This window comes from Pelodiscus sinensis, chromosome 6 (genome assembly GCF_049634645.1).
Source record: "Pelodiscus sinensis isolate JC-2024 chromosome 6, ASM4963464v1, whole genome shotgun sequence".
In the NCBI taxonomy this organism is placed as follows: Eukaryota; Metazoa; Chordata; order Testudines; family Trionychidae; genus Pelodiscus; species Pelodiscus sinensis.
Window position 1 is genome coordinate 772,284 of NC_134716.1, and position 21,830 is coordinate 794,113.

The window sequence follows — 21,830 nt, forward strand, 5'->3', positions numbered from 1 at the left end:
CCCAGGCAGGAGCGGATAAAGGCCCAAAATGTGCCTAGTGATTTTGGGTGCCCTGCCAGCCTCTGTTCTGTGACAGTCACGTCCCCTGACCCACGGTGGTACTGTCGCCGCAGCACCAGCCCAAGCAGCATTCTCAGGGTGGCTAATTAACCCCCCCCCAATTAGATTTCCCACAGCACAGCCCGTCAGGCCAAACCTCGGCCGGGCTCAGCCCGTCATGCTGTGGGGCCAGTTGCAGGCCTGAGGGGCTGCTGGCGGCGCTCGCCCCATGGCCCAGGAAAAGGCCGCGTGGTATCCTGAGTGCACCTGGCTGCAGCACCCTCACTGCACGAGCCCCCCTGGATTTCTGCCCCCGGAAGTTTTCACTTTCTGGGCTCCTGCCCCCGATCCAGCCGAGGCCTGGCTTGCAGCAGCCCCAGCAGTGACCTGCACCGGGACGGCAGCCCCAGGCAGGGGAACCGCTGCCATAGGGCACCCCGGCCCATCCCCCTTCTTCCCCAGCCCCCATGGGCGACAAGGGATCACGGCGCAAAGGAAGCGCGAGAGCAGCGGGCCCTGTCTCCCTGGCGGGCGCGGGTTTATTCCCAAAGGGCGGGGACAGAGGCACGGCAGCCCAGCCCAGCCCCACCCCGTTCCCAGGGGCTCAGCCGTGGGTGCGGGGCCAGGAACCGGAGCAGCTTGGTTCTGGCAGAGGCGTTCCCCGCAGGGAGACGGGCGCCGTCGACTTCACTTCATCTTCCGCCGCTTGCCCCCGGGGGGCCTGTACACCGGCAAGGGCAGCGAGAGCGTGGCCAGCTTGTGCTCCTCCTCGGCCAGCAGGTCTGCAGGGCCCTTCCTCTTGGAGACCTTCAGCCGCATGGCCCTGGCGATCCCCAGCACCCTGGCAACAACAACCGCCCATCAGGCCTCCGCAGGGCCCCTGGAGCCCAGCAATGGGGCGCCCCCCGGGAGGGGGGCCCACAGGCCTCCGCAGAGCCCCTGGAGCCCAGCAATGGGGCGTCTCCCTGCAGAGGGGGGCCCACAGGCCTCCGCAGAGCCCCTGGAGCCCAGCAATGGGGCGTCTCCCTGCAGAGGGGGGCCCACAGGCCTCCGCAGGGCCCCTGGAGCCCAGCAATGGGGCGTCCCCCCGGGGAGGGGGGCCCACAGGCCTCCGCAGAGCCCCTGGAGCCCAGCAATGGGGCGTCTCCCCGGGGAGGGGGGCCCACAGGCCTCCGCAGAGCCCCTGGAGCCCAGCAATGGGGCGTCCCCCCGGGGAGGGGGGCCCACAGGCCTCCGCAGGGCCCCTGGAGCCCAGCAATGGGGCGTCCCCCCGGGGAGGGGGGCCCACAGGCCTCCGCAGGGCCCCTGGAGCCCAGCAATGGGGCGTCCCCCCGGGGAGGGGGGCCCACAGGCCTCCGCAGAGCCCCTGGAGCCCAGCAATGGGGCGTCCCCCCGGGGAGGGGGGCCCACAGGCCTCCGCAGGGCCCCTGGAGCCCAGCAATGGGGCGTCTCCCCGCGGAGGGGGGCCCACGGGCCTCCGCAGAGCCCCTGGAGCCCAGCAATGGGGCGTCTCCCCGGGGAGGGGGGCCCACAGGCCTCCGCAGAGCCCCTGGAGCCCAGCAATGGGGCGTCTCCCCGCGGAGGGGGGCCCATCAGGCCTCCACAGGGCCCCTGGAGCCCAGCAATGGGGCGTCTCCCCGGGGAGGAGAACCGGGGCAGGAGCAGGCGTATGTGGCTGTTCTGGAGCAGCGGCTGGCGGTGCACACGGCAGACCCGTCTAGAGACGCCACAGGGCGCTGGGGGAGGCGGGCCGCCATGGGGGAGGGGGCTGCCCAGCTCTGGGGAAGGGGACCAGGCTACCTGCGCCGGTCCGGGGAGAGAGGAAGTCGACGCTCCGTGCCAGCAGCGCCCGGCGGGGGCAGTCGTGTGTCCATCGCCCTGCGGGCGGCCAGGCGGGAGAGCCCAGCTGAGTGCCAGCCCCGCAGGGACAGGCTGCAAGCGCTCGGCCGGCGCGGGGGCTGAGAACACGAGGAGAACAGGAGCTTCTGCGGCGGGGATGCAAAGCCCTTAGCTCAGCCAGTCTCTCTCCCTGCGGCGTGTGGGAGCAGCCAGATGATGGTGCTTGGCATGGTAAGAGCTCTAGGGCAGAGGTGGGCACCCTGTAGCCCACTGGGATGTCACCAGCAGCTCGAGGGTCCCTTGGCTGCCCCACCCCATGCCCTAGGGCCCTGCCCTTCCCCCTTCTGTCCCGCTCCTCTTCCTCCCGGAGCCGGACCCCCACAAGCCAGCTGTTGGCAGCATTCCAGCTCGGGGAGGGCGGGGGGGCGCAGGTAAGTGATGCGTGGGGGAGGGAGGACAGACGGGGGCACCGGTGTCTCCAGGAACACGGCCGCTCGCGGCGGACTAGAGCAGCAGCTCTTCCCTGCTCCGATTGCTGCTTTTCCGCCTTCCCCGGGCTCACTGGTCCCCCAGGATGGACTGTGGCTCGCGGTGCGCAGCCGGCAGCGGGACCTTTCCAAAGGCCGTTTACTCCCCCTTGAAACATGGGCTCCAATCGGTGCCACGCAAACCCATCCCCCACCGCCGCGCCAAACAGCACGAGCACCCCCGGCCACCCCGTCTCCCAACGGCCCGCGGGCCCGACGGGAACGTCACTCACTTGTTCTCGTGGAGTTTCATGTCCCGCTGCAGCACAGTCAGGTCTGCCTGGAAGTTGTTCACGTGCAGGGTGAGGGCCAGGACGTAGGCGGTGATCTTAGCCCGCATGGAGGCAGAGATCAGATTCTGGAGCCTGGAGAGAAGAGGGGCGGGGAGAGACCCAGCCGTGGCACCACTTAAAGCCCACACACGGCCACTGGGCCTGCGGCTGCCTCTGCCCCACCACAGGACCCGGGATGCTGCTCCCCAGCACGGGAGGGGGCAGCTGCAGCGCTCTCCCCGCCAGCCCTTGGCGAGGCCCCCATCTGCGGGCGCCAGTGTGGCGGGCTGAGAGATTTGAGCCCGCTCCAGTTCCCAACCGGCCCCGCGCTCAGGGACCTGGGGCCAGCGGAGGGCTCTCCAGGCGGACGGGACGCTGCGGAGACGATGCCTGAAAGCGACCCTCTGGCCCTGCCGCAAAGCTCCTCCCGCCGCACACTGCGTCTCGGAGCGGCTCTGACCAAAGAACCCGCCGCGGCGCGCCCGGGCAGAGGTGATGGCGACGCTCGCCCCGGGCCGAGGGGGGCAGCCTCTCCTCACACTGCGTTCCTAAGGCCGTGTCCGCGGGCTGCCACTCCAGGCTGCTCCGGGGCACGCGGCCGAAGAACCCGGCTCCGGGAAAACGCCACGTCCCAGCACAGTGGAGAGACCACTCTGAGACAGGCCTGTGTGACAGGGCCGGGCGACACCGTCTGGGGCCCACTGCACCACGCGGGCACGGCAGCAGGGCTGGAGGCGCACTGGCACCGGCGGGTCCTGTCCTGGGAGGTACAAAGGCCCCGAGGGCAGGGGAGGCTGCGCGGCTGTAGGGGAGCAGACTCTGCCCTGCCAAGGCAGCAAGGGTGATGCAGGGCCACTACCAGGCTCCCTGCCCTCCGGTCTGTATGATGCTTCCGAGAAAGCAGGCGGCCGGAGGACGTGGGTCGTGCCCGCGCCCACACAGGTGCACTGGTTTCCTTACAGGGGTTATTTCCGCCGGCACCGAGGCCGGGTCTACACTGGCCCAGTGATCCCGGCTAGAACAACAGCTGAACCCGTGAGCAGGCTTCTTACGAGTTAACCACCTTCACTGCCCCAGCCAGTGTGCCTCCCCGCCCGAGTGACACCAGCCGGCCGGATCGGCCCCAGCCGGGAGCTGGCCCTTTAATCAATGAATTGTTAAACTGAATTTTTTAATTGTTTAAATGGTTGATTTTTAAAATGGTATTTACACCCCTAACTCCAGCATCGTTATACCGACGAACACCCCTGCCCGGCTCCTCACCTGCACTCGGGAAGCGGAGCCGGTTCCTAGGTCTCTCAGCGTGTGAGCAGCGGCCCCGGCCGTGGGACCCGCAATGCTCAATACAAGTCAGAGCTCGTTACGCGGCCAGGGAGTGGCTCCCTGACCACAGGGCACCGCCACGGCCCCGCGCCCTGCTCGCACACCGACTGCAAACACCGCAAGCCATGCGTACCTGCCGTGGTTGTACGTCTGGGCAGTGAACTGGTTCATGAGTTTTCTGCTGATGACAGGCGGACAGTCAGGGCCCATTGTGTCTGGAAGGGAGAGGGTTTTGCAGTGAAACGATCCACACGCATAAGAGGGCTTCCTTAGAATTCGCACTTACAAACTGTGGTAACACACAGTGCGAGCCGGGAATCCTACTGCCGGCTCTTCCTACGTTTAAAAGGCAGAGCCGCAGCGGGGTTAGCTGCCAGGACTGGGGCTAGCCCTGCTGCAGCTCCCCTGCTTATCGACCAATCGATGGAAAATCCATCGACTAGTCGATTAGCTGATTAAACTAAATTAAACATCCCTAGCGAGCACGGGGCCCAGCCTGCCACCATGCCTGCCAGAGCTCGTCTGTCCCCCCCGTGGATTCCCTCCCCCCCGGATTTAAGACTCCATGAACGGCAGCTGAAAGGGGAGCAGGGCTGAGAGCTGCTTCTGCTATCAACTTACGTTTCTTCTTAATCACGGTCTGCAAACTGAACTTGACGAGGGCGTCCAGGAACCAGAGGCAGCGAGCCTTGTGGTCCGCGCTGTCCTCCTTGCGCGGCATGAACTTCAGTGCTTCCAGGACGAAGGAGCAGTGGCTGCAAGGGAACAGGGCTGTGGACACTGCCTGCGAGGGCGACGGACGCCTGCGTGTAAGGGACACGCAGACGAGGCACAGAGCTCTGAACCCCGGGATTTCCCAGCCGGGTCCCGCCTCCGGCCCCAGCGTTTCCACGTTTACCCACCCAACCGCATCTCCTCCCCTTCGCTAGCCAGCCCCCCGGGTGTCTCTTACTGCCCGTTCCCCAGCCGGGAGCCGCGCTGGCTGCATGCGCACACGCAGGCAGACGCCTTCGCCCTGTGGCTGCTTCCTCGGCCCCCCGGTGACACGTTCCGCACACCCCCACGCGCCCCCCCCACTGCAGTCCCCCCGGCGGGTTCCTCGCTTTCAGCTCCTCCCGCGGGGGCGAGTCCCCCTCGCGTCCCAGCTTGGCACGAGGCGAGCGCAGCAACGCAGGGCCCGCCCCTCTGGAGGCGGGGTTACAGGCCATGGTGACATCACAGGACGCGCTGGTTTAAGGAACGAACGAGCCTTTTTGGAACAAAGATGAACCGGCCATGCAGGAAACCGGCGGTAAGAACTCAGAGCGGCCGTGCTGGGCCAGAGCAGCGGCCTGTCGTCTGAGAGGCCGGCCCGGGGCTGCAGAGGGAGCAACGAGACCTGGGCAGTTACCGGAGTGACAGCCGACCCTGGTGGGCCTACCCTCCAGAAAGGTACCTACGTCTCCCCTCTACGGCCACGCGGGGTGTGACACACCCCTGGCTACTACACTAAAAATCAGAAGCGCAGCGGGGGGGTGGACCGGCGGATTCCCAGCTCGCGCCAGGCTTCGCCTAGGTCCCAGAACCGGGAGCGCCGTACGGTCTCGCCTCCCTTCCCGATGAGCACCACAGCGCCCCCTATGCCCCGCACCTCACCTCTTCTCTTCCGCCTTCTGGAGGAGCTCCTCCGGCGAGAGGCTCAGGAGCGCGGCCGCGGGGCTCTGCAGCGCCTCGTATTCGGCCGGGGAGAGGACTGGCGGGGTTTTAAGGAACACTACCGAACGCTGGGGGTCCATTCAGCTGCACAGCCGCCCTGTCCGGTAGGCAGGCCATGTGGATTTACACAGCACAAAGGAATCACTTCCTCCAGCGCGTTACTGCCCCAGCCGGCGCCGCCAGCCTGAGGGACTCTGCGCGCGGACGTGGACCGCAGGCAGGCAGAGCAATCCCAGGGACAGGAAGCAGCCAGGGTCAATGCCCCTGTCACTTCTGATTTCGGGACGGAGCGTCTCTCCCGGGCTTGGGTCAGCTGTCCAAACTAGCCTCTGCTCCCCGCAATACCCTCCGTATCCCTCCCGGCTGACACCTACTTCCCATTCACCCAGGGGAAGGCACAAAACCCGGCGTCTCTGGAAGACGCTGCCCCGCCCGCAGCCCCAAGGCCTGCTCTCAACCCTCGGCCCCCAGCTCCGTGTCCGTGAACAGAAAAGACCCCTCCCAAAGGACATCCCGCTCCCCCGAGTCCGAGCCCTTCTGCCGCTCGGTGTTCCCTGCCGGGGAAAGGGCCGCCAAGGATACTGTCCTCAAACCTGTAGACATCCTCTGCTTTGTCAGCCTCTTCGTGGCAGGGAGGCAGGACGAGGGAGACATCCTGCAAGTCGTCCTGCGCCGCGTCGCTGAGCAAAGCTTTCGGAGCAAGCCGACGAGCGAGGGCGTGAGACGACGCTCATGGGAACGGAGCCCAGACCCGTGGGGACGCCGGTCTAGCCCGCGGCAATTCCGGGGGGAACGCTCCTTGGCAGCCCAGACCCGCAGGACCGGCCCGGTGACGCAGCCGGTTGGTTTTAAAGCTTTGTGCCCTGCGGGTCGCTGCGCCGGCCGGAGGGGCGATCAGTGTTTCCGGGGGCAGGCCTGACAGGTTCTGGAGGCTAAGCACGTGCGGTGGGGAGGATCACTCTCCAGACCCGCTGCTCTGCTCCCAGACAGCGCCGATGGGCCAGGGGAGGAATTCCCGATTCCCCACTTCATAAGCAGCGTGATCAGAATGAGACGCTTTGATCTCCGGTCTGGCAGGGCCCCACCGTTCCTGGACCAGGGCGCCCAGGGAGTCTAGAGGCACAGCGGTGCGGGGCCCATGCAGCCCGGCTGGGGGCAGCGGAGGCAGGAGGGCCAGCTGGGAAGTAGAGGAGCGGGGAGCATTGAGGGGCAGCGAGCTGGTGGCAGGGGGCCTCCCCTGGTCTGGCAAATTCCCTCCTTCAGGACCGGTCAAGTCCGGAGGGTGCGGGCCAGGGAGGTCCAGCCCGCACTAGAGTCCATCACTCTGCTCCATTTAACACTCGGGGCAAATCCGCTGCTCCCTCCCCAGCCCTTGAGAGCAGGGGCGCTCTGAATACGCACGGAGGAGCAGCGGCGAGGGCCCAGCAAGCCCCCAAGCGGGAGGCGTGGCAGCGCTCTCCTCCATCCCGGCCCGGCTTACCAGCGACCCCTTTGGCCGCGATGATGTTTGCTGCGGCTTTTGTCACAGCCACGTTTAAGGTCTCGCTGCCAACTTCGTTCATCCTTCGCGAGCTCAGGGCCCGCTTCTGCTTGCTGGTGCCGAAGGCTGCGATGCACGAATCCACCTGCACGAGAAGCTGGGCCAGTCACTGCGCCGGGCGCGGAGGGAAGCGGCAGGCGACACACCCGGACCAGGAGGGCTGCCGCCGGAGTCTGCCTGGCACGGGGCGGGGAACGTTCCCCAGGCCTGCGGGGCCAGACCCGCTGACTAGGAACAGCCTCTCCGTGGCGGCCCACGCCCGGACCAGAGGCGAGTGAGTCTGCATGCTGAGCTGCCCACTAAGGCCACTGTCCCACGAACGAATCGCACGGGCACAGCTGCGGGAGTGCGCTGATCTCAGGGGGACCTGCTGCAGGGCGGTAACCCCCTCCAGGCAAAAAAAGGGTTAAAATGGCCCTGGGAGTGGGCGGTAGCTAGGGGCCAATCACGAGAGGATTTGAGGCAGCCAATCAGAGCCCGGGAGGGCTGCATAAAAGAGATGGCTGGCAGGGCTGAGCACACTCTCACTCCAGCCCTGGAGGGAGGAGGACGGAGCTGCCTGAGGTACCATGGACAGAGCAAGGCTGGGGAAGGAAAGGTGAGCCAGGGGAGCTGAGGCCCAGCGAGGCAGGCCTGGGGATACTAGGGTGCAGGGAGGCAGCAGGTCCACCCCCCTCGCCTACGAGGAGTGGCCATTCCAGACTGCCGTTTGCAGGCAGGGGCTAGATGAAGACTGGCCATGGGTCACTGAGACCAGGTGGGTGTAGAGGGCTGGGGGTTTCCTGAGGGGAGGACCCCAGAGTGGGGGGCAGTACCCGGAGAGAAGGGCAGGGAGGCGGGCCTCAACGCGAGGTGGCGGAGCTGTTGACAGGGAGCAGCAGGCGCCACTCCAGCCAGAAGAGGCGCGCGGGTGTGGAGCTGAGCTAGTTCCCAGAGCGCCCAGCTGGAGGCGCCGTGCTGGGGAGCGGCGCCGATTAACAGCCCCCACGCTGACCATGGGGTCTGCCTCCGACCACAGGGCCCGGACCAGGCACACCGACGGGGACGCTACTGACCGACAGGAATGAATACAGGCATGTCTGCCCCGCGCTTAATTTCCAGTTACAGCTTCCCATGGAAACCGGCCCCAGAGCTGAACTAGCCTGAGAGGTAGAAAGGTTTCCCTGGAACCTAAGTCTCCTAAACCCCACGACTTCTTGTCCAACCGTCCGTGGGCAAGGAGAACATTCCATCCCAGCCGTCCGGTCCCTCCCCTCCCCTCCCCTCCCCTCGGCGGCTTATCTTGGGGATAAACGGTTTAACCTTTCCTAAAAGTCAGGTTTGCTAAATCTTGTGTTGCACTCTCTGGACGCTCCCCAATGTGTCCACATCTGCCCAGCACTGGCCACTGTGCTCCAGGTGAGGCCTGACCAGCGCTGAACCAAGCGGGACAAATCACGCCCGAGTGTTCCCTATGAAACGCCTGTTAACACAGCCCGGAACACCGGCTATTTCACCGCTTTGCTGACTCAGTCATTTGGGGATCCGCCTTAGCCCCACGCCTTGGGAGCCGCACGGCCACCCCCATTCTGTAGCTCTGCCCTTGTTTGCCTTCCTCAGTGAAATCCCTCCTTAGGAGTTCTGACCACTTCTCCCAACTGTCACAGTCCTTTTGCAATCTAACCCAGTCTTCCAGGGTCCCCGCCCCCCCACAGCATGGGACCATCTGAAAACGTTATCCGCACGTTCTCCACTCCATTAGCCAAGTCCACGACTGGAGCCCACTACACACAGCCACTCAGTTTGGCAGCGGACCATGAATAACTTCTCACGGAATAGGATCTTTCAAGTTGTGCGACCTCCCCTTCTAGTCCTCTTCTCCATTCCTCCTTTCTCTTACAGGATTATCCTCCGGGACTCTACCAAAAGCCTTACAAAAAACCAACCAAGAAACATCACGTCGACCGCTTCCCCCCTAGGCAGGTAACCCTGGCACAGAACAACTCCCTTCAAACTTGTCCTTTGTAAACACACTCTAGAGGAACTCCAATCACTAGCTACCGCCCAGCATCTGAGTAACCAGGAACCTGTTCCCAGAACCACCCCCGCTACGCCAGTGATAAAAATACTGCTGGTAATCGGCTCCCACGCAGGCCGAAAACGACAAACTACACCCATTAATGGCAACAGCGCCCAAATCATTTCTAGGCTAACATCGGCCACTGTGGTGAGGCAGGGGATTATCAGAAACTGATGAAACTTTTACCTTCTCTCTGTAGGATTTGGGTTGATTATCCGAGGGGTCCTCCTCTCTTAAATCATCTACAAGAAGAGAGGCGTACACTGAGATGTATGGATAGGTTGTCAGTGACATGCAGGTCTTCGTGCGCATCATGCCAGGGCCTGGCCTACGGCTTCGCAGGCTGATTTCAAGGAGGATGCCCTGACGTGCTCGACAGCATTTCGGGGGAGGCCAGGCACTCCCATTCCTACATGCGAGTTCATACGTTGGTTTGACACGTCACAGGGGTGTGTCCTGGGTATCCCCAACAGCAGGGTCAGCTAGCACCCGAGGGAGCAATGCACAGAGGGGGCTGAATATTTTCCTCGAGTCTCATGGGAACCAGCGCGACCCTGCTCAAGAACCCTGCTGTCCAGGGATTATTTCATTTCCTAGAAAGTGCAAACTCAGTCTCCAGGCCCGTTCAGGTCCAGCCTTCTCCCAAGCAGAGATGTGACCTGATCACGACCTGAAACTACTGGTTGGGATTAGCGACGGGAAAGGTTAACGGGGAATGCGTACTGGTTCCAGTTAACCGGTGGGGACTGGAGCAGCCCCTGCCTACTCCAGCCCCCTGCTCACTCCCCTTTCATCAGTGAATTGGTTAACCATCACGTTTAACCGCTTAGCCAATTACACAGGATTGTACATCCCTAGTTGGGATTAACTTCCGCGTTTTCCACCTTCCACACTGATTCACTTGAACCTTTCCCCCCTTTCTTCCTCAATCTCACCTCTTAGCTACAGCTCTGCCTCTTACTGGCTTCTACACTGTGCACTCTCTCCTAAAGCGCCAGAAAACCCACCGAGCAGCGGCCTGTGCCCTTTCCCTTCCAGACGGGCGCTGGGGGCCAGCAAGCGTCGCCATGACGCTGGGCTAGGGAAGCAAAAGATGCTCGTGGGCTGTAGCCAGACTGTCAGCAGGGGCCGGCGTGAAACGCACACTGAACCGGCGTACTGTGGGGTAGTGCTGGTGGCAGGGCTCCACCTACCGGACAGCAGCGGCTGCATGTTGAATAACTCAGCGTTGTAGACTTCCATTTGCCTGGAGTCCTTGTCCAGCACCCCGACAAAGAACCTGTGGAGAGCGCAGAGAGGGGGGGAACCGGAGATGACTAAGTGAAACACGGTAGCAAGATGCTGTGCATGTCCCTTCTCCTCCCCCCCTACCCAGCACAGACCCCCCCCCCTTTTTTTCCCTCCATCATAACAATTAGAATTTCACAGTCAAGTGAGTTCCGCAGAATCACGGACATTTCAACCTCTGTCTTGGCCCTCAGGCAACTCCCCGCTTGCTGGGAGCACTCTGCCGAGTGTGGACACCTCTTGGGTAGCTCGCCGGCTCTTTTCAAAGCTCCGCTCCCACGTGGCCGTTAACCCCTTCAATTTACGGTTTGGGCTACACTTAAAACCAGCACCAGCATAGCTACATTGGCCAGAGGCCTGGAAAACGACATGCTTTATGGAGGCAGTGCAACGGGGAGAAAGGCAACCCCATTGCTGGCTCCTTCAGCTAGACAAAAAGATTGAGTCACACAGGCAGCTAAGCTGAACGGGGAGGAAAGGAAACCAAAATGGAGCGGTCTGACGCTTCCAACCAAAGGAAAGCCCAGGAAGTTCAGAAAGAAAGAGAGGTGCCACTCGGATAGGCCGGCTGTGCTCACCTGCCTTTCCACCCCTCCAGCTTCAAGAATTGGCCAGGCACATATCTAGGGCTCTAGAGCAGCTGTTCCAAGAACTGATCACATCATTAAAACGGTCTCTTAATCATGCCCAACGATATGAGCCTTCAGAGATCGAGCGCTAAGTTAGTATGAAATTGCATATCATTGAGAGCCGTAGCACAGATGTTCACTAAGTGGGTCTCAATTTCGTTCTCCAGACATAAGCGTAAAACCGCCCCTCGAGTCTTGTTGCAGTGACGCGGTTGTAAATGAAGTTCTGTCAAAATGAAAGTCACCGTTTCACCCATATGTGGACATCCAGCTCACTAAAATCTTGCCGGACCATGCATGTTGCCGGCCTGGAGAGGTTCAACATGTACATGAGCAGCTTGAAATCACTCTTTCACCTTCTATACTGTTTTAGTCCTGGGTTTCCTGCTACGGCCACTCTTGGACTTCTTAACCCAACGGTGACTAGCAGAAACGGGCTTGCTTGTAACCGACTCCTTTAGAGCCCCAGCACATCCGCCGACTAAAGCTTAGCAGCTCCGTCTGCTGCGACACTCTCACATCAGCCAAAACGGACGCTGAGCCCTTGTGTTCCCTGCCCACCCCCATTCCCCCATCCGTATTTTAATTGCTATGGGGCACAGCCTCGGCAAAAGTACCTCAGTGCAACTCTTGTTACCAGAGCAGATGTGACCAGGACTCAGACTTGACAGACGTTTCCGAAATTCTCCTTTTTCACCCGCCCCCTTATATATATTACATTTAAGAGACCCAGCAAGCCAAAGCTGACCCCAAAATGTAGGCTGTGCAGCCGCTCCCTGAGTTATGAACAAGTTACGGACTAACTTGGCCTGTAACTCGAAGTGTTCGTGACTCGGATCCCATAGAGTTACATGGTGACCGCGCTGTTCGTAAGTGCAGATCGCCGTTCGTAACTCTGATCTGCATTTACGACCACTTTGGTCGTAAGTGCCGATGGTCGTAAGTGGAGGTGGTTGTAACTCGGGGAGCGGCTGTATATTAAAAACAAACTTGTCTTTAAATCCGAGACACAACTAGCTGCTAAGTTTGAGCTGAGAGCACCCCAGGCAAATGTTTTAGCTGCACCTGCCTTTGAGTCAGTGTAGCCAGAAGAAGAGAACTCCCATTCTAGGGCTGCTCCTCATTTCACATCTAAGGCAGGATTTTCACTGCTGCCTAAGGACCCTAGACAGCCAATGACCGGCTGATTTCAACAGGATTCCTCACCGATAAGCATCTGAGTAAGCTTTTGCCTTATGATTTTATTATTCAGTTCCTGTGGAAACAAATCTTTTTGGACTATTAGGGCTACTGCCTGAAGTCACGTGCAAGACTGGTTTTCTTCTCTCCCCCATTTACATACAGAACAAAACCTAAATTCAGGCTGCTCAAGTTTGACCTGACAGTGTCTCTTAGGGATTCTTCTCCATCCTGGCTCCATGAAGCGACTAGTCGACTATTCGATATGCAAATGCTTATCAGCTAGTCGACTTGACTAGTCGCTTTCCCCCTCCCCTCTTGCTGCCTCCGTCAGAGAGAGGTAGCAAGTGGGGGGAGCAAGATCCGGTGCTGGGGGAGAGCTGGCTTGAAAGCCGGTTTCCCCCACACCGTCTCCATGGGGAGGAGGCGCACAGCGGGGAAGTGGCGGTGCTTCCGCCTTTGAAATGCGGCAACAGCCGGGCTCTTGCGTATTTCAAAGTGGAGGCACCCTTATCGACAAATCGAATAGTTGATGCAAATTCCATTGACTATTCGATTAGTTGATTGATCTAAATTTACCACCCTTAGGCTCCATACATGTAAAGCTCCCTTTGATCTGAATGGGAATGTCACTACAGGAAAGGACAAAGACAGTCCCTTAGCAGTTCCACCAGGAGACGATGATTTGCTGTTGACTTTTGCTGGACCCACTAATTCCAAAGGCTGCTATCAAAACCAGAGGATCCCAAACCTACAGCTCCCAGATCAAGCAAAACTAAGATGTCACACAGACAATGACTTCTTTGTACTGCTCTAAGCACAGAGCCCTACCCAGATACATTTGTATCTGCATCTTCAAAAATGAGCTGTTGATATCCACAGCCACAGATGCAGAGACCCGTGGATATAAAGCAGATCGCCGCAGATTTCCAGGGCTCCAGATACAAAATATGTATCTGCATCCATATCTGGAAAAAAGAGCCAGGGATATAAAGTAGATATCCGTGGATTTGCAGGGCTCTATCTATGTACGGTACGGCGCAAGGTAAGCACAATATTTATATTCCAGTTGATGTATTGGATAAATACATGGTAAAAATGAGCAAGTCAGCAATGTTCTAGTAACAGTGCACTGGGACACTTTTGTATTTGTATCTCATTTTGTAAGCGACTAGTTTTTAAGGGAGCTGAAACTCAGGGGTACACCAGAGAAATCAGACTCCTGAAAAGGATCCAGTCGTCTGGAAAGGCTGAAAGCTGCTGCCATATGGAAAAAAGAGACAATCAAGCTGCTGTCCTGCAAGCCCAAGGAACCCTCGGCATGCAGCATATACAGATTCTGCCGACTCTGAAGCGTGAGTATCAGAGTTTCTCCTCGGCGAGTTTATTTACCTTTTTATTTACCCAACTCTTCTTACCCTGAGCAACACGCTCCCTGCATGGGCAGATTTTTCAGAAGCTCTTGGCACCGCTCATTGACAACAATGGGCGCCGTGAGATGCGGAACCCTTGAAAACCGGCCCCTTCCCTTCCCTTCCCTTCCCAGCCACAGCACCAGCTGTGCAATTCTGAAAGCCTGCCCCGCACTCCTGCAGACAGCACCTCTGGAAAGGCAGAGAGGGGGAACAAGCACCGAGAGTAACAGCTTCCCCCGCCCCGTGCACACCACATACCTGCACAGCGAGTTACATTTCAGGACTCCCGCGCCAAAGTTTTTCCCCACATAAGACAGCCTGTCTGTCTCCGCAGTCTGGAAAACAACGAAAACCCGCGTGAGTGGTGGGAAATTTGTGCCGCACGTTCTTCACCAGCACTGAACTTTCTGACCAACCACTGTGCCCTTTCCCCTGGGTATCCGATACCAGGTCTCTGATCGAGACATTTTCATCCTGTCTGTTCTTAGGGACACGTTCTCATCGATTCTATTTAAAAAGTCTGTTTCCCAATGAAAGTCTTAGAAGCAAACACATTTCTTGCCTAAGAACAGCCATAAAGGCTCAGATCAAACACTCATCTAGCCTAGGATCTCAGGCCAATGCCAGCTGCCCAGAGGGAGTGAACAGAACAGGGAATCCTCACATGAAACTCCCCTGTGGCCCCTTCCCAGCTTCTGACAGAGGCTACGGACACCATCCTCCCAAGCCTGGCTCACAGCCGTTGATGTCCTGCTAAAGTCCTGGCCTTCACGACATCCTCTGGCGAGGAGTTCCGAACGTTTGTTTTAAACCTGCTGCCTATTCATTTCATTCGGCTCTTGTGTTATGAGGAGGAGTAAATAACTTTTCCTTGTTTGCTTTCTCCACACCAGTCATGATTTTATAGACCTCTGTCCTATCCCCCATCTTCTTTTTGCCAAGCTGAGAAATCCCAGTCTTATCCATCTCTCCTCAAGTGGCCGCTGTTCCACGCCCCTCATCATTTTTGTTGCTCCCCTTCTGAACATTTTCCAGTGCCACTATATCTTTTTTGAGATGAGGTGACCACATCTGTACGCAGTATTCCAGATGCGGGCGTGCCCTGGATTTCCACAGAGGCAGTAAGATACTCTCTGTCTTATTCTCTATCCCATCCTTATGACTGAAAGCCCAGCCTGGTGAATAATGCTACCTCCCCATTCACCATCCTCAAAGGAAAGGTAAGAAATGTTTGTGGAAGTCATTGCTTTCACCGTTCCAAAAGTATTTCTGGTTAACTTCTGAGCACGTTCACGGTCGTGAACTTTGGAGTGAAAAACACACCTACCACATCTTGTCCACAATAATCAAACCTGAAAGTGACGGTTTGTAATAAAAATGCTGTAACTAGTTAAGGCTAAAAATGCGTAAAACTAACCATCCTTGCTATTAAATCTAAGGTGTTCTCTCAGATGCTTTAAAGTTACATACAGCTTCCATTATATAAGTTGTTCATAACTTCCTAAAAATTAAATTTTCCGCCAGGACTGAAAATTGCTGGTTTGTCTCAACTCCCAGTTTGCTCCTGGGAGTAAGTGGGAGGTAGCACAAGTAAAATTAATTCAGTGATTTTAATTTAATGCTAATGCACACAAGCATACACGATCACATGCGCGCACACCCCACTTGAAAAACTGGACTTGTTTATGTGCGCTTCCACTCAAGAATGGCTGAACTTCAAAACTTCATTGCACGATCAGTTTCTCATCTCTGATCCTGAACGCCGAGTGTGATTCAGCCACTCTGAACAGTTGATAGGGTTACAGCCTATTGAAATAAAGAACGCGTGTACGTTGCAGTACAAAATTTCTACCTCCTTTGTGGTTGCACATGTGAACGCTATTCAGTAGTGCTAATCGCACAACTCCACAATAACTCAGGGAAGATTTTTCCTTTTCTGCCTTTTAGTTTGTTTGTCTTTCCACTAAAGCCAGCACAAGCAAAACTTTCCAACAAGGGACCTCAAATCATAACAAAAACCAAACAAGGCAAACGTTAAGGTTAGAAATGTTCACATGAGAAATCAGAAAACGCAACCTGGTGTCGGCAGTCATCTCAACCTGCCCAGTCTGCAAAGACTAGGGATGTTAAATGTCAGTTAATCAGCTAATTGAGTAGTGGGTGGAATTTCCATCAATTAGTCGATAAGGGGCGGGATGCTCTCTGCCTTTCCAAGGGGCGGGGCAGGGCGGGATGCTCTCTGCCTTTCCAATGTAGGAAGAGCCGCCCGGGGCTCTTGCTACATTTCAAAGGCAGAGGCCCAGCAACTGGAGCAGCACAAGCAGGGGACGGCTTCAGAGCCCGCTCATGCCATTTCCTGCTGCACCTCTGCCTCCACTGCCACCCATCCCTGCAGAGATGGTGCTAGGGGAAACCAGCTTTTAAGCACCAGCTCCTCCTCCCACTGCCTCTGTATCAGAGGCAGCGGGGAGAGGGAGAGGGGGAGAACTAGTTGACTCAACTACCCGATAAGCCATGTTTATCAGGTATTTGACTAGTTGCTTACATCGCTAGCAAAGACTAGCTCTATTTTGTATTAGGGGTGCTGTTAACCACATGGCCTAATAGAGACAGTGTGTGCAACATGCAACAATCAGTATTACCTTCAGGATCCATGACCGTGTTTAATTTGCTAACCTTAACTAGATCATTGCAATGGTATTTTGCATTTAACCGAGGCAATTCACACTTGCGGTGTACTGCATTACTGAACCCATCAGCCCTTACAGTAAGTGGCATTCAAAATCTTGAAATACATTGTCAGTCAGCTATCTGATGTTAGGTTCTTTGGAGTGCCCTGACAAAACCAAACCTGCCTTTCATACCCCTCAACGCTCGGATACTCAGCCCTGTTCCTAAAGGTTACACTGACATCTGGTGGTATTGCAGACTCCAGACCACAAGCTTTGCAGAGAAGGGAGGTGTTCCAAGTGTCAGCATGCAGACTAGTCCTCCTGGCAGACAGCCGGCTCACTGAAAGCTCTTCTCCCTCCCTCTTGCCCCACTCTTGTAAGCAGCCGTGTAAATGGAAAAGCTGGTGCTCCCACCTTTCCTGGAGCCAATCTGATTTCTACTGCTAAGAACAGCCTCTCCGCCACGCGAGTGGAAATAAAAGTCGAGGCGTGGACAGAGTCTCAGAAAATACCAGAAAGTGGGCAGGATAAAGGTTGGGGGTTGTGTTTTGATTGTAATTCACATGGAGGGGTCATTGGCTACTTTCACCAATTTGGAATCTACTTATTTTTTATGATGGTTAAAAACTGTTTCAGTTACTATGCCCGCTTACATCGTACTTAAATCCCTCTCCTAATTTATGACGCTTAACAATCACATTTTTAATGTTTTCCTCTCCACTGCTGGCGGAGCCCACTAAACACCTGTCCAGCCAAACCCACTGACGGGGCCCAAAACCAACAGTCCAACTAAAGCCCTGTTCCTGCAATCGGTTCCATAGCAGCCTAATCTTAAACAGCCCCACTGGAGAAAATGGGGCTCCATGCCTATCTCCTTACACAAAAGAACCAGTGAATAACTGTCTATGAAAGGGGTATCAAAGGCAAAACCCGAATACAGAGATTTTCCTTCACGCCAGGATCACAGGAATTTACAAACTTGGATGAGACCCAAAATTCATCTAGTCCAATATCTGTCTGCAAATGTGGGCAGTGCCAAATACTTTAGAGGAAGTCTAAAATAGCAGATGAGAGACAAAACTGCCACCACATTCGAGCTCTCTTGATAGCTTAAAACCTGAAGCAAAAGGTTTAACAACTTCTAAAATGTGTTATTCACTGTATCTCGATACATTCTGCACCCATACAGCATCTTTAATTTCTTGTAATCTTAGGTGTTATACTTGTAAACAGTAGCAGCTTATAAAAATATACATAATTTTTTTGCGTCTAGGGTGCATCTACACAGCACTGTACACAAAATAAGATACGCAATTTGCGCTATGCAAACTGTTATCTTATTTTGATTCTATTTCAAAATGGTTTATTTTTAAATTTGGTGCATATAGACAGTGCCAAATTTTGAAATAACGTGCTATTTCGAGACATCCCTTAAACCTCGTGGAACAAGGGTACAGGGATGCCGAAATAGTACGCCTGTTATTTTGAAAAATATTTCAAAATAACAGATGACTTGTTAAGAGGCAGGGTAGCAAATAGTGCCCCTTTACATATATTTCAATACTTCTTGGCAAAAATATCCTGGTTCACCAAAACAAATAGCTAGCAATAACCAGGAACCTGATATATCACTGTAGAACTCGGGTACAATGACAGACAAACTTACCAAGATTCTTTGATGTTTCTTTCTGGGATTAGTAGCGTCATTGTTTTTGTACAAAGTAAAATCCATGTTTTCAGAATTCTGCAGTTTCCCGTTAGAGAACTGAACTGTAATACATTTGTAAGGAAAAGCATTTGAAGCAGTGCAGATAATTATATGTTCAAAACAAAAATGTTGGCAACAGTGCCGAGAGAAGCTACTTGTAACAGGCATGTAAAATGCTGTTTAAAAGGTTAACCGGTTGAAATACACATTTAACTGGTTAAAAGGATCACCACAGGCAGGGGGCTACTCAGGCCGGGTGCCACTTAACCAGCTACCAGTAAGCATAAGGGTTGTGCTTACCAGGTATCCTGTTACCCTTTTACAGCTCTAGCTCTTAATGAGAATTTCGGGGAGCCTGAATGAGCTCAGAGTTAATTTCAGAATACAAATGATTTTATTCTGGAATAATTACTCCCCATTGGAAACCAGCTAATGATTCTGGAGTAAAACGACTGTTCTTATGGCCCCAGGAAGTTATTCTGGAGTATCTACTGTGGAATAATTGACCCTGAAATGGTTATTCCAGTCAATGTCCAACCATCGACAGAGCTTATTGTACCAAGACTGTAGACCAAACAGAGGGCTGCTACCATCCTACATCTGAGACGTCAGCGAGTTGCCCCCTAAGATGGCAAGGCTTGATGCTAAAGAAGGATGTTTTGACCCATGATTTGAAAGTCTACTATTTGCCCCAGCCCAGAGAAGGGCTCGCTTAGAGCTGTGCAAACACAGTCAGAAACAGACCCTGAAAAGGAGACAATTTCTCCATCCCTGACCATTTTGAAATCCAGCTAGAATTATTTCTACCCAAAAGCTCTGCTCTAGGAGTTAGTTTGGGGAAGGTCTCTGGCCTCTACTATACAAGGGGTGAGACTATGATCAGAGTGGTCCCTTCTAGCCTCCGGATCGGTGAATGTAAATATGTTGCCAGTTCCCTGAACAGGACCTCAGCACTGGGAGACAATTCATACACTGTTCCATGCACCCCGGGGCTGCAGACTGCAAAGGGATCACTCACTCACATGCTCCTTTGCTTTCTAGCGGCACGGTCTAAACGCACAACCCACCCTGTGCTAGGTGGCAAAGGCAGGCCAGCGGCCGCCCCGCAGAACACTGACCTCCAGCTGCAGTCCTCTGTGGCGGGCTTTCATTGGGGGCTATTTTGTCATTTTTAAGCAGCTAAAATGCTGGTTTTTTTCTTGGACTCCCCGCAGGTTAAAATGTTGTCAGGCCTGCGCAACCGGAGCCCAGCGGCCCTTGCCAGGCCAGTGCAGTACCAGCCATCCCGTGCGCACAAGGCCCCCGCTACCGGCTGGGCCAGGCCACCTCCACGGGGCAGGCTTCCCCCTCGCAAGGGCGGCTCTGCAGCCTGCCCGGGGAGAGACCCCCAGGACTCGCTCTGCAAGCTCAGGGCGGGGAGGGGGCTAGCAAGGATGAAACTCGCCCGCCGAAGTGGCGCGCTGCTGGCGAGGCACAGCCGGGACGCGCTGCTGGGGACGCGCCGCCCTGCAGCGGGGGGCCCGCGGCACATCCCGGGGCCTGGGCTGCAGCAGCGGGCGAGAGCCCCGGGCAGGCAGCGCCCGGTACATCCCCCCCCCCGGTACCCGGCTCACATCCCCCCGCTAGCGGCACCCGGCGGAGCGCACGGGGCGAGGCGCAGCCCGGAGCGCACGGGGAGCCGCCCCGCGGGGAGGCTGGCTGGGGGCCGGGGCGCGGCTCTTACCGAGCGGGGCGCTCTGCGCCTCCAGGGGGTGCCCCCGGTAGCTCCAGCTGGCGGCAGCGGCCATGGCGCAGCTCCTCGTGGCCGGCTGGAGACGCAGCCGCGACCGCCGCCTAGAGCCGGGCGCTGAGCGGAGCTGGCGCCGCCCCCGCCAGCTGCGCGGGGAAACCTGGGCCGGGCCCGCGTGTGCACGCACCTCCCTGCAGAGCGGGCGGGGTCTGGCATCCACTGGGGGGGGGGGCAGGCTTGTAAATAGCGACGTAAAGGGGTGAGCTGAGCAGCCCCCCCCCCTCGGTAACTGGGGGTCACCAAATGAAATTAATAGGCAGCAGGTTTAAAACAAACCAAAGGAAGTTTTTCTTCAGGCAGAGCACAGTTAACTTGTGGAACTCCTTGCCAGAGGATGTGCTGGAAGACCAGGACTTTAACAGGTTCCAGAATAGAACTAGATAAATGTATGGTGGCTAGGGCCGTCATGACTATTAGGCGGGATGGGTAGGGACAGTGTCCCTAACCTCTGTCAGAAACAGGAATGGGTGACAGAGGAGGGATCACTTGATGATTCCCTGTTCTGTTCCCTCCCTCTGGGGGCATCTGGCATTGGCCACTGTGGGCAGACGGGGCTGGTCTGACCCAGTATGGCCATTCTTATTCTTACTGTAAGCACTGCCTGACCAGCACGCTTACCGGGTTAACTGTGCCCAGCTGTGCTGAAGAAACCTGGCTTTTAACCTTAAATGTATAGTTTAGCCAGTTAACATTTTAAATGGACTTTTACATCTCTACTTCTGAAGACCTTCCTAGGACTGCCCGCTTACCACCTCATGGCAAGAATGACAGAACAGGTACAACTTAAAAAACAACAAATAGACTAGTGACACCTTAAAAACTAACAAAACATGTAGAATAGGAACAGCAAGGAGTTCCAGGGCATACAGACTACCAAATTTACTAGCGCTGCAGCTCACTTTGTCAGATGCATGAAGCGAAAGAATCAGATGGCGGAGATATCTACATACAGGGATGGGAGTGTGACAAGTGTTAACGAGGCTAATTCAATAGGGTGAATGTAGCCCCCTTCCAACAGTGATAAGAAGGTGAGAATACCTAAAGGGGAAAATTACTTTTTGTACTGAGCTAAGCCATTCCCAGTCCCTATTCAGACCCATTCTGATGGTGTCAAGTTTGCATGTGAGTCCCAGCTCAGCAGTTTCATGTTGCAGTCTGATTTTGAAGTTTTTTTTGCTTAAGAGTGGCAGCTTTTAAGTCTGTAACTGTGTGCCCAGAGAAGGAAAAGTGCTTTCCTACTGGTTTTTGTATGTTACCATTCTTGGTGTCTCATTTGTGTCCATGTATTCTTTTGTGTAAAAATTTCAGAGGGGTAGCCATGTTGGTCTGTAATAGAAACATCTGAAGAAGTGGGTTGTGCCCACTTTGTAGACACCATCTACATTTTTTGTTAGTGCCTAAGATGCTGCAGGACCATTGCTTTTTTTTTTTCTTTTGTGTAGAGACAGTCTGGTTTGTCCAATACATATGGCAGAGCGGCTGGTGCTGATAGCAATTATTTTTTTCTTATTCTCATAGCCTGTGTTCAATCTGTCACTTTGTACCCCATGGCTGAAGGAAAATTGATAGTACAGAGAAAATAAGACACTGTATTATTTCTGTTTAAAATAAGCTGCACTATACAGGTACTTGAATTGGAGACTGCAAAATCCTTTAGGAGCTACCACTGTTCCTCCTTGGCCTATATTGCACGATGCCATTTGGGATATTACTGGCATCCATTGGAAGACCTTGGTACTGCACATTGCAAGGATAAATAGAAAGAAGAAACTCATGCGCTTACTAGAATGTGAACCTATTTTCCTCTCCACTGGCTAGTTCGTGCAAGAGGATGGAGCCTGCTGCCACCAGCCAATG

The 21,830-nt window shown here is 55.8% G+C and overlaps 1 protein-coding gene across 2 annotated transcripts; it reads right to left on the reverse strand.

Moving 5' to 3' along the window:
* Window positions 1-578: 578 nt before the first annotated feature.
* POLR1E (RNA polymerase I subunit E) lies at window positions 579-20,075 on the reverse strand. Of its 2 annotated transcripts, XM_075931241.1 has the most exons (12): window positions 19,908-20,075; window positions 18,143-18,246; window positions 14,063-14,139; window positions 10,488-10,573; window positions 9,481-9,536; window positions 7,176-7,320; window positions 6,278-6,385; window positions 5,636-5,732; window positions 4,622-4,755; window positions 4,134-4,215; window positions 2,639-2,770; window positions 579-880 (listed from the first exon to the last, which is right to left on the reverse strand). In XM_075931241.1, the coding sequence occupies exons 1-12, from the start codon at window positions 19,969-19,971 to the stop codon at window positions 727-729; spliced, it is 1,239 nt and encodes a 412-aa protein (XP_075787356.1). In that variant the 5' UTR covers window positions 19,972-20,075; the 3' UTR covers window positions 579-726. The 2 variants fall into 2 exon arrangements, with proteins under 2 accessions (XP_075787356.1, XP_075787357.1); XM_075931242.1 differs by lacking the exon at window positions 14,063-14,139 and having other exon boundaries at window positions 19,908-20,065.
* Window positions 20,076-21,830: the final 1,755 nt, after the last annotated feature.